The sequence below is a fragment of the Hylaeus volcanicus genome, chromosome 2 (assembly GCF_026283585.1).
Source record: "Hylaeus volcanicus isolate JK05 chromosome 2, UHH_iyHylVolc1.0_haploid, whole genome shotgun sequence".
Lineage (NCBI taxonomy): Eukaryota > Metazoa > Arthropoda > Insecta > Hymenoptera > Colletidae > Hylaeus > Hylaeus volcanicus.
The window spans coordinates 14511015-14522550 of NC_071977.1; the positions used below are offsets into that span (position 1 = coordinate 14511015).

The following is an 11536-nucleotide window of genomic DNA, read 5'->3' on the forward strand; positions in this document are numbered from 1 at the left end:
TTATAACTATATCATCTGCGTAGAGTAATGTAATAGTTTGTTCATCGTCTATTTTTTTCTGTAAACCATTGATATAAATGTTAAACAGGGTGGGACTGAGGATAGCCCCTTGGGGGACTCCTTTTTTCCAATTTATTTCTTTTGTTCCTTTGGTGCAATGGTTGAATGTTACCTTTCTATTGTTGAGCCAGTTTCTTATCCAGTTGTACATGGTCGATGGGCAATTTGACATTCTTAGGACGTGTAGTAATTTTACCAGATTTACGTTGTCATATGCACCTTTGATATCTATAAAGATTCCTACTGTGTTAGCCTTTTCCCTATTGTTGTGTTTGATTTCGTTTGTTATTCGTATCAGGTTGTCCATTGTTGATTTGTTTTTCCTAAAACCTGCCTGATTATTTTCTAGTATTTGATTTTCTTCTAACCAGAGTTGTAATCTATTATTTATAATTCTTTCTAAGGTCTTACCTACACAGGATGTAAGGGTTATTGGACGAAGAGCTTTTTTCCCTGGTTTTTGCAGCATGATTATTTCTCCTCTTCTCCAGTCTAGAGGAATTTCCCCTGAACTCCAGCTTTCCTCGTATATTCTGTATAGGTGTTCTTTCATGAAGAGTGGTAATTCTGCTATTATCTTGTAATCTATTCCATCTATTCCTGGTGCTGATTTTTTATTTTTGTTCTTTTCTATTGTGTGGAGCATCTCTATTTTGTCTATTGGTATGTTCCATATTCTTGTCTGGTTATTGTCCTCTTCTTGTGATATCGGTGCTGCGTGAGATGTGATGGATGTCAGAGTTACATTATTTTCAACAATTTTATTTATTTCTGTGTCTTCTAATTCTTGTCTTACCTTTGTTTCCAGATTTCCGATATTTCCTGTGTAGTATTTTTTTATCCCTTTGATCTTGTTCCATATTTTCGTTATATTTGTGTTATTGCTCATCTCTTGTACCAAATTTTCCTAGGCGGTTTTCTTTTTTTCTCTTTTTAGAATTTTCCATTTTGTCCTCCATCCCAGCATGTTTTCATAATCTTCAATTCTTCCATATTTCCAAAGATTTTTTTGGCAGTTCTTCCATGCCTTCCATGTAGAGGTGCATTCCTCATCCCACCACCTTGGTTGAGTTTTCCGTTGTGTGTTGTTTCTATTATTTCGTGGGCGTGAGTTAGTATTACGTGTTGTATTGTTGTTTGTATGTTGATGAGTGCGTTGAAATTCCGCGTTTCTTACCTCAAAATATTCTATTATTGGTTGCTTCCATTTGTTGTATTTTTCTAAGAGATTATGTCTTTGTTGTATCTTTGTATTTATTTCTTCTTCTTTGTTCATAAGGTACATCCTAAATCCGTTCCAGTCTATCTTATTTGGTTTATAAAGTCTGCTTGATTTGTTTACTGAGTTTCCTATTGGTTGAAAGATGTTACAGTTTGGGTTTAAATTTATTGTGAATTCTATTATTTGGTGGTCTGAACCTAGGTCCGTACCTGATTCATTCCATTCAATGAAGTCTGAAAAATCGTTATGGCATGTTATTAGGTCGATATTTGAGGGCTGAGTACCTCTTCCTATTCTAGATATTGTGTCAATATTAATAATCATAAATTCGATTTCTTCTAAGACTATTTCTAAGCTAGATCCCTCTACGGAACTTTTTTGGCAGTTCCAGAGTGGATTGTGTGCATTGAAATCCCCTGCAATTATTGTATTTTTGTTAAGATCTAAGGATTGAAAAAGTTCGTACCACTCCGTAGCGTAAAATTTACCATTTGTTCGATATATTAAGCATAGTTTAATTATTTCTTTTTGGTTTATGTCTTCTACCTCTACTACGAGCGTTTCAAACTTTTTTTCCACCTTATATGATTTAATTTTCTTAATATTAATGTCTTCTTTATAATATATGCAAAGACCGCTTCCTTGTTGGTACGTTTTATTGCCTATTCTCCCTATATTAAAATCATTCCCGTTATTTATTACCTTATAACCCTGAATCTGGTATTTGGTATAGTCTATTATCCATGTTTCTGTGATTAACATAATGTCGTATTTGTTGATTTTTTTCCTTTAATTCTTCTAATTTGTTTCCAATACTCCTAGCATTCCATAATCCTAGCTTCATCTTTACATTAATGTGCATTTTGTTATGTATTTATGTGTACTATTGTTTATAGAATTATCAGTGGGCCTGTGAAGAAGTTTGTTACAGATGTAGAAGATATTTGTGGATTTTTTATTTTTTGATTCTAATTTATTTTCCAATGTATATATTGAATAAAGTTATTGTTATTATTTGGTAAATATCTGTTGATTTTCATTTTTCCTGTATTAGTTATGTATGTAGAATATTATGTAAAAGTTAAGCGTTAGTTTGTTCTGTTGCTTTTAATTTCTTTGTTATGTTGCAAGGATTGAGAGAAAGTTTTTTTTTTTTTTCTTGTCTTTTAACAATTCTGAATTGGTATTGTTATAAAGAGTAACGAAAGTTATTTTTTTTCAATATTGAATTAAATTATGATTGGTTCTAGTATTTATGCTTGCTGCTATCTTTTGTATTTAATTTTTAATATTCTTTGTCTTTATAAAATGTTCTATGAAGTATTTTGTTGATTGTAATACTGATACTTCGTTTGAGTATCTCTATATTTATTATTTGGTAAAATATATAGAAAAAGGAAAAGGATGTTTTATTGTTATTGTTTGTTTTACTATCAATCATTTTCATCATTTTTTTTTTTTGAGAAATTTTAACAATTCCTTTTTCTTTTTCTTTAACAATTATATTATTAAACCTATTCGTATTATTATAATTATGTTTTATCTGTATATTTCTTTATAGTCTATTGAAATTTTCTTACTTGTTTTCCGGTTGAGAGTTTAATAAGTCTAATTCAAAATCATCCGTCTCCGTCTGTGGTGATTTGAATGATTCTGAGTATTCATCTTCTTCTTTCTCCTGGCTCTCCGGAATCACGTTTTTTAATGTGGTATCCTCTTCTTCTGGAGTTGTCTCTGTCACTGTTTTTTCTTGCTGTTCTATTTCCATTTCTTCAATCTTCTTTTTTGGGCTATCTGCTGTCACGACGTCGATACCTTCCCATTCTTCGTTGGACATGTATCCTGTTGGTGAATTTCTCACCAAAATGGGTTCCTTTTCGGTTTGCGTTGGTCTTGGGGATGTTTTAGGCAAAGTTGAATAGTTATCTTTGTTTTTACTTTGAAATTCCGGGATGTGTAGGTTGTGTTCTTTTGTTGGGGTTATTCTATGTTTTGACGTAGTCGGCTTGTTTTGTTGGTAGTATTCCTTATTTTTTATTATGATGGGTGGATCGTTCATAGTTCTCTGTGTTCTACGGTGTCGTTCATCGTTATAGGTTATGGGAATCCTTTCTATCTCCCTTTCCTGCTGTAAGAAGTTTCTTTCTTTATGATAGTTTTTTAGGAAATACCTTTGTCTGTCCTCGTATATGTCGTTGAGTTCGCTTTCTGTGGGTTCGCCTTGACTACCTTGTACATACTTCTTTTCCCCTAAGTGCCTTAGTGATGGGTCGTTTAATTTGTTCTTTATGACGTTGACAAGATTTTGTTCCTTTATCCAGTTAATCAATTCTTCTATATCTTTGTCGTTCTTAATACCGTAGTTTACCTTGTTTGGTTTGTGGGTTTTTGTCTTTGGTGTGTGTCTTTCGTTTTCTTCTTCCATGTCGAAATTATTATGGTTGATTGAGTTCTTCATGGTGTGATTGGTGTGTGGTGCATTCCCCGTGAGATGTCTTTCCACAATTGAAACACTTGTTCTCCGTCTCTCGACAGAATCTTTTTGTATGTCCGAAGCGTAGGCACTGATAGCACTGTCTTATGTTCCTTACGAATGGAGTAACGTTAAGTGACACATGCCCTTCCATGATGACTATTTTAGTTGGGAGGCTGGTTCCTCTAAATTTCACGAGGACCATTTGTGTTTCTACCCATTCATAACCGTGTTCCACTCTCTTCCTTTTTCTAAGCCTTTCAAAAGATTCAATGTTTTGACCGGGGAGGGTCTCTTCCTTCAACTCGTCCAGGGAGTATTCCCATTCTTTGATGATGCCGGTTCTGAATTCCGATCTTTTTGGGATACGTATTTTAAAGTCCCCATTATTCCTTTTTATGTATTTATTGTATATTTCCATTCCTTCTTCTGGTCGCTTGATTTTGATTTCTGCAATGTGTTTGTTCAACATTTAGATAGCTTCTATTTTATTTACGTCTTCCCTTAAAAATCTGAAAATTTTTAAATAGTTTAGTTTTTTGTTTGACTTAAATTGTACGTTACCTCCTTTATTTATATTTTTTCTATTGACTTCTATTTCGAATAGGATGATATTATCGGATTTGATTTTAGTTGGAGATTTCTTTTTGTTTTGGGTTTTGTATTTTTTGTCAAACGACGAATCCGAATCTGTTTCTCTTTCTTCGCGTGACGCGCCACGTGTTGCATATCGTCCGAATAAATTTCTCACCTTTATGTTTTCTCCTCTTGAATTTATCGATTCCACGATCGATCGAACATTAGTATCTTTTATTCCGTTATTTCCCACCTCACTTTTATATGGGCTTATCTCTATATTTGTTTTTTTGTTGCCTATAATTTTTAATTTTTTCCTCGCGTTTCTGCTCTCGTCACTATATTAGTTCTCTACTGCTTGTTCCAGGCTCTTTCTTCTCATCCTTATTCTCCCGCTCGCTAGGGGCGCTGGTTGTCTCTCTTCTGGGGCACTGATTGGTTCTTCTACTTTCCCTTTGCTCTTCCTCATTGGTTCAATTGTTCCTTCTTCCATCTTATTGGCGCGCGTTTTGTAGATCTCTTCGGCCGATCGCTGGATCAATCTGATTCTTGACTCGTGTTGTTCTGACGGGTTTCCGGTTTTTAGGAGGAAGATCCCTCTCTCCCCCCCTTTTTCTCCTTCATCCTCCTCTACTCTATCTCCCATGGAGAGATAGGTTAACTTTTCCGCACTGCTCACATTCCACTTTGGTTAAATTCCCCCCTCAAAATTAATGTCTTAATTTTACCTCGCCCTTCCCTCACTCTTTTAATTGCACTTAGATATAATTATTCTGTGTAATTGCACCGTATTAGTAAATTCTAACTCTCCTTATTTCTCTTCCGTTGTGTCCCACCCAATGGCCGACCGGAAGTCTTCGATTGTATTGTATTGTATGTTTCTTTATTGTGTAACAAGGAACATTGTTATTTACACATTTCCGTTGTACATGAAGTATTTTTTACATTCCGTTTGTTAACAAAATAAACTTATACTAATGTATTACAGTCTAATATTAATATTTTTGTACGTATAACTATTTACTTATTGTCTATTTGTACATTTTGTGGTTTGTAGGTGAGAGTCAACAATTATGAATATCTTATTTTCCTAACTTACAATTATAAACTTTTGTAGTCTCATCAAATAAATTGACTTATTTTCGTTTTTCTTTCTTATACACTATGTTGTTTTACTTGCTACTTATTCTGTATTGCGCCTCTAGGGAAATTTCCCATATCACAGTTTATTTAATACTTTTAGTCATCCCTGTATTTGTACTTATATGTTTTTTTTTTTTTTTAAATCAAGGAAATAGGATTACTTTTTAGAGTTTTGATCTTTATTAAATCTAAGTTGACCAATATGGTCTCAGTCTTCATTTAAACTTTCATTGTTGTATTCCTATTTTCTTTGTTCGTCTATTTTTTACTCTATTGACGAGTACAAATTTGATTGGAACGATTCCTGACTTAGAATAAGTTATTTCTCGTAATCCTGTGTTAGTAGGATCTAGCAAGCTAATGGTTCTTACAATTCAATATTAGCTTCTTTTAAAAACGCTATAATTGCTTTTAAAGCTAAACTCTTTTCGCTATTTATTATTTGCGCTACGTTATAATTGCAGTTGTTAATTAAAATACCTATTTTATCAAACATTTTTAGACGCGGGATAATTCTAAACGGACATCTAAAGAGGACATGCTCTATTGTTTCCTCCTCCATTCTACAATCACATATTTGGTCATCGATTATGCCTTTCCTGCCTAATGATTCTTTTAAATTGTAATGGTTTGACCTTATCCTTGATATTGACCTAATAGCATACCTATCTAATATATTACCGAATTTTTGAAACCACGGTTTGAGTTTTACTTTCTTCTTGTTTTCCCAAAAATTTGAAAAGTAGTATGCTCCTTTGCTCCTACCGATTTCTTCTACTCTGTCAGTAAAGACGCTCCAGATTGTATGTTTATATTGCACCAGATAATTCAGTCTCGTGATCGGTATATCTTCTTCTGGTACTTTGTTGGTGTATTCCTTTGCAAGGGAGTCCGCTTTTTCGTTGCCAGGTATCCCCTGGTGTCCTGGAACCCAGCTCAGTACTATCTTTTCCCTCTCTTTTTGGTTTATTAGTGTTTTATATATCTTTAAAATCCATGCGTTGTTGTTATTTTTTCCCGTGTCGTCCAGTTTTTCTATTTTACTTTCTAGCCCTGTGAGCGCTGATAAAGAATCTGTTAATATTAAAGTATTTTTACAGTTCATGTGTTTGGTTAATTCTATTGCTTTATAAATACCTATGGCTTCTGTAGTATAAATTGTTGCTTCCCTTTGAATACTGTATCCTGTTTCAATGGAGGTTCCTTGTGGTAAATTGATATAAATTCCTACCCCGTTTGCGATTTTATTTTCTTGCTTTGACCCATCTGTGTAGCATATGACGGTATCTTCTTTTTTAAGATTATGTTTTTCCATTAGAAACTGGTTGACCGTGCTGAGAGGAATTGCTCCGGTTTCCAAAATTTTCCCTGTATCTTTATCTATATCTATTTTTTTCAAATTCCTCCTTTTGTTTAGTATCTTCTCTTTCCAGTTGATGCTGCTTTCCAATGAATGGTTGGTGGATAATATTTTATTTTTTAGATGGGCTATTTCATAAAAAGATGTTTCTATTAAGTTGGGTTTAGTTCCTATACCTTTTTCCCATTGTGTTAAATGGTCTGTGTCGTTGTGAATCGAAAAGTATTTTAGCTGGTTATCCAATGTTTTGCTGTTTGTTTCGGTTTTTTCCATTTCTCTAAGCCAGTATCTGATTGCGGCCTGTTTAGCTCTTAAATGATGTCCTATGAAACCTGTATCTGTATACATTACAGCTATTGGGGTAGACATTCTGTATCCTACTGCTGCTCTTATTGCTGCTGATTCTATTTTCCTGATTTTCTTATTTTGTTCTAGGTTTCCCTCTTTGGTGTATATTATGAAGGCTCCATAGTCCACCACCGAGGAGATAAGAGCTCGGGTGATCTTGATTCCCCAATTTTGATTTATGCCTTTCTGTCCTCTGCATAGATATTGGATGATTCCTAAACGTTTTTTTGCCTTATATATGATATCGTCAAAATGTGTTCTGAAACGGAGATTATAGTCAAGTGTGATCCCTAAAAATTTTGCCTCCGGGCTGGACTTTATTATTGTGTTTTTATTATTTATTGTAACGTTAATCGAAAATTCTTCTAATTTGGGGTTTTTTTGAAATCTTACTACCTTAGTTTTTTCTGGTGCTATTGTTAGGTCCCTGATTTCCAAGTGTTCTACTAATCTCTTCAATGCTATTTCCGATGAGCGTAATGACATCTCTTCCTTTTTATATTTATTTACTATAACTATGTCGTCTGCATAAAGTAGTGTGAAAGTGCGTTCATCGTCTATCTTCTTCTGTAAGCCATTTATGTAAACATTAAATAGGGTTGGGCTAAGTATAGCTCCTTGAGGAACTCCTTTTTTCCAATCTATCTCTTTTACTCCTTGGGTGCAATGGTTGAAAATTACCTTCCTGTTGTTGAGCCAAGCCCTAATCCAATTGTACATCGTTGACGGGCAGTTTACCATTTTTAAAATATGTAATAGTTTAACCAAATTTACGTTATCGTATGCTCCTTTAATATCTACAAAGATTCCTACTGTATTTGCTTTTTCTCTATTATTGTGTTTTATCTCATTTGTTATTCGAATTAGGTTATCCATTGTTGACTTATTTTTCCTGAAACCTGCTTGATTATTTTCTAACTTCTGATTTTCTTCTAACCAAAGCTGTAGTCTATTGTTTATGATCCTTTCTAGAGTTTTACCTACGCATGATGTGAGAGTGATTGGACGGAGGGCCTTTTTTCCCGGTTTCTGTAGCATTATTATTTCACCTTTTTTCCAGTCTGGAGGGATTTCCCCTGTGTTCCAGCTCTCTTCATATATTTTGTGTAGATGATCCTTCATATATAATGGCAATTCTGCCATTATTTTGTAATCTATGCCGTCCACTCCTGGTGCTGACTTTTTATTCTTGTTTTTCTCTATTGTTTGAAGCATTTCTATTTTGTCTATTGTTATATTCCAAATTCTGGTGTGGTTATTGTCTTCTTCCTGTGGTATTGGTGCTGTATGAGTTGAAATGGATGTTATGGTTACATTATTATCAATAATTTTGTTTATTTCTATGTCCTCCAGCTCTTTTCTTACCTTTGTTTCTAGATTATCCGTATTTTCTGTATATCGTTTTTTAATTCCTCTTATTTTATTCCATATTTTGGTTAAGTTTGTGTTGTTATTCATTTCCTGTATCAGGTTTTCCCAGGCAGTTTTCTTCTTTTCCGTCTTTAGGATCTTTCATCTGGTCTTCCATCCGACCATGTTTTCATAATCCTCGATTTTACCATGTTTCCAAAGATCTTTTTGGTATTTTTTCCATATTGACCATGTAGAGGTGCATTCTTCATCCCACCACCTGGGTTGGGTTTTACGTTGTGTATTGGTTCTATTGTTTGTTGGGCGTGAGTTGGTATTCCGTGTCGTCTTGTTTTGTCTGTGCTGTTGAATGTGTTGGGAATCTGTATTTCTTACCTCAAAATATTCAATTATTGGTTATTTCCAATTGTTGTACCTTTCTATCAAATTGTGTCCTTGTTGAATGCTGTTATTTATTTCTTCTTCTTTATTTGCCAAATGGAGCCTGAATTCTTTCCAATCTATTTTATTTGGTTTATAGAGCCTACTTGTTCTGTTTACTTTATTTCCTATTGTTTGAAATATATTACTATTAGGGTTTAAGTTTATATAAAAATCTATGATTTGGTGATCTGAACCCAAATCCATACCTGTTTCCTCCCATTCAATGGAGTCTAAGAAATCATTGTGGCATGCTATTAGGTCAATATTTGACGGCTGAGAGCCTTTACCTATTCTCGATATTGTGTCTATATTAACAATCATAAATTCTATTTCCTCTAAAGCTATCTCTAAACTAACCCCCTCTGCAGAGGTTTTGTAACAATTCCAAAGTGGATTATGTGCATTAAAGTCGCCTGCAATAATTGTATTTTTATTTAAATTTAGTGTGTTGAAAAGTTCAAGCCACTCCCTGGTGCAGAATCTTCCGTTTGTTCTATAAATTAATCCTATTTGAAATATTTTAATATCTATAAATTAATCCTATTTGTTTTTGGTTGGAATCGAGAATCTCCACCACGAGTGTCTCGAACTTTTTATCTATTTTATGTGATTTAGTTTTCTTTAGATTTATGTCCTCTTTATAATAAATACCTAGCCCGCATCCTTGTTGGTAGATTTTGTTACCTGCTCTTCCTATATTATAATCGTTTCCGTTATTAATTAACTGGTAACCTTGTATTTGATAGTTAGTATAATCTATTATCCACGTTTCCGTTATAAGCATAATGTCATAATTGCTGATCTTTGTTTTTAGTTCGTCTATTTTGTTTCCTATACTCCTTGCATTCCATAATCCTATTTTCAGTTTTACATTATTGTGCATTTTGATAGATTATCGTATATACTATTATTGCTGTTTTGTGCTGTGCGCCTGTGGAAAAGTTTATCATGAGTATATAAGGAGTAGCTAAGTTTATAAATATATTTACTTTTGGGTTTGTTGACTGTATTTTTTAGAATATGGTTAATAATATATATTTTTTTATTTTTTTTTTTTTTTAAAAAGTTACTTATTAATTATTGTACTTTATCGCTGTATATAATTAATTTTAAAAAGAAATGTCTTATATTATATATTATTATTTTATTTTTTTTGATATTTAAGAGTTTATATATTCCTAATTTTCTTAATATTATAAATAGCTTTTGTTTAGTTGTACCATTAATGATCTATTTATATATCATTATGTATGATATCTACTTTCGTATATAATAAAAAAGAAAAAGGAACCATTTTTAATTACTAGGATGTTTCTTTTCTGAGTTTTTTCTTCCTGTACTTTTCTTTTTTTTTAAATTTATTATTTTTCTTTATTTTCTTTTTCTTTTTTCTTTATATTTAGTATGTTAAACATTTTCTATTCCTATAACATGACATAGTATAAAATACAATAAAAAATATAAAATAAAATATGAAAAACAGAAATAAATGTGTATTCATTGTATATATCTTAAAGAGATACTAAAAATTCTCTTACTTGTTCTCTGGTTGAGAGTTTATAAAATCTAAATCGTCGTCAGTCTCTGTTTGAGGCGATTTAAAAGACTCCGAGTAGTTGTCTTCTTCCTTGTCCTGAGTATCTGGAATGACTTTTTGAAATGAAAAGTCCATTTCTTCTAACATTGGCTCTACTGGAACCTTGTGTTGGTGGGCTGTTTCCATCTTTTCTTCATTCTTCTTTGGGCTGTTCGTTTCTTCAATGTGAGGAGTTCCTTCCCATTCCTCATTGGACATGTATCCTGTTTGTATATTAGTCGACGGAGCATTTTCTACTTCCGTCTGAGTCGGTCTAGGTGAAGTTTTTGGTAAAGTTGAGTAATTGTGTTTGATCTTACTTCTAAACTCTGGAATATGCAGGTTGTCTTTTCTTGTTGGTGTGGTTCTATACTTGGATGTGGTGGGTTTATTTTGTTGGTAGTATTCTTTGTTCTTAATAACTATTGGAGGTTCTTTCCTAATACTTTTTGTTTTTTGGTGTCGCTCATCTTTATAGGTTATAGGTATCTTTTCAGTTTCCCTTTCCTGTTGTAAATTATGTCTTTCTTTGTGGTAATTTTTGAGATAATACCTTTGTTTATCTTCATATATCTCGTCGAGTTCTTTTTCAGTTGGTTCTCCTTTACTTCCCTGGACATATTTGTATTCCCTTGGAGCTCTTGGTGGCGAGTCTTTCAACTTATTTTTTATAATATTAACGAGGTTTTGTTCTTTGATCCAATTGATTAATTCTTCTATGTCATTATCGTCTTGGATGCCAAAGTTGGTCTTGTTGTGTTTGTGATTCCTTTGCTTAGGAAGATACCTTTCGTTTTCCTCTTTCGTGTCATATTTATAGTATTTGCTTGTGTTTTTCGTTGGATAATGCATTGGAGATAGTATTTGGGTATCTTCCTCTTCTAGTGGGTAAAATCGGTTATTATTATTGTTGCTGACCTTTAAAGTCTCGGGTAGGGGGCGTCCTTTGCCCTCGTAGCCCCTCGGTTGCCTTCTATTCGGTGT

At 33.2% G+C, this 11536-nt stretch overlaps 1 protein-coding gene across 3 annotated transcripts; it reads right to left on the minus strand.

Moving 5' to 3' along the window:
* Positions 1–5825: 5825 nt before the first annotated feature.
* LOC128872055 (uncharacterized) lies at positions 5826–11314 on the minus strand. Of its 3 annotated transcripts, none has more exons than XM_054114357.1 (3): positions 9628–11314; positions 7864–9389; positions 5826–7749 (listed from the first exon to the last, which is right to left on the minus strand). In XM_054114357.1, exons 2-3 carry the CDS (start codon positions 8638–8640, stop codon positions 5842–5844), a joined length of 2685 nt encoding a protein of 894 aa, XP_053970332.1. In that variant the 5' UTR covers positions 8641–9389; positions 9628–11314; the 3' UTR covers positions 5826–5841. The 3 variants fall into 3 exon arrangements, with proteins under 3 accessions (XP_053970332.1, XP_053970333.1, XP_053970334.1); XM_054114358.1 differs by having other exon boundaries at positions 7864–8081; positions 8163–11309; XM_054114359.1 differs by lacking the exon at positions 9628–11314 and having other exon boundaries at positions 7864–8451; positions 8548–8655.
* Positions 11315–11536: the final 222 nt, after the last annotated feature.

What these genes read in the sequence shown, in the direction of transcription:
- LOC128872055 (XM_054114357.1), bottom strand. Translation starts at nt 8,640, where the DNA reads ATGAATAACAACACAAACTTAACCAAAATATGGAATAAAATAAGAGGA. An exon ending in CTTGGCTCAACAACAGGAAG is followed by an intron (nt 7,750 to 7,863) that starts GTAATTTTCAAC and finishes AATGGCTTACAG; the next exon opens with AAGAAGATAGACGATGAACG.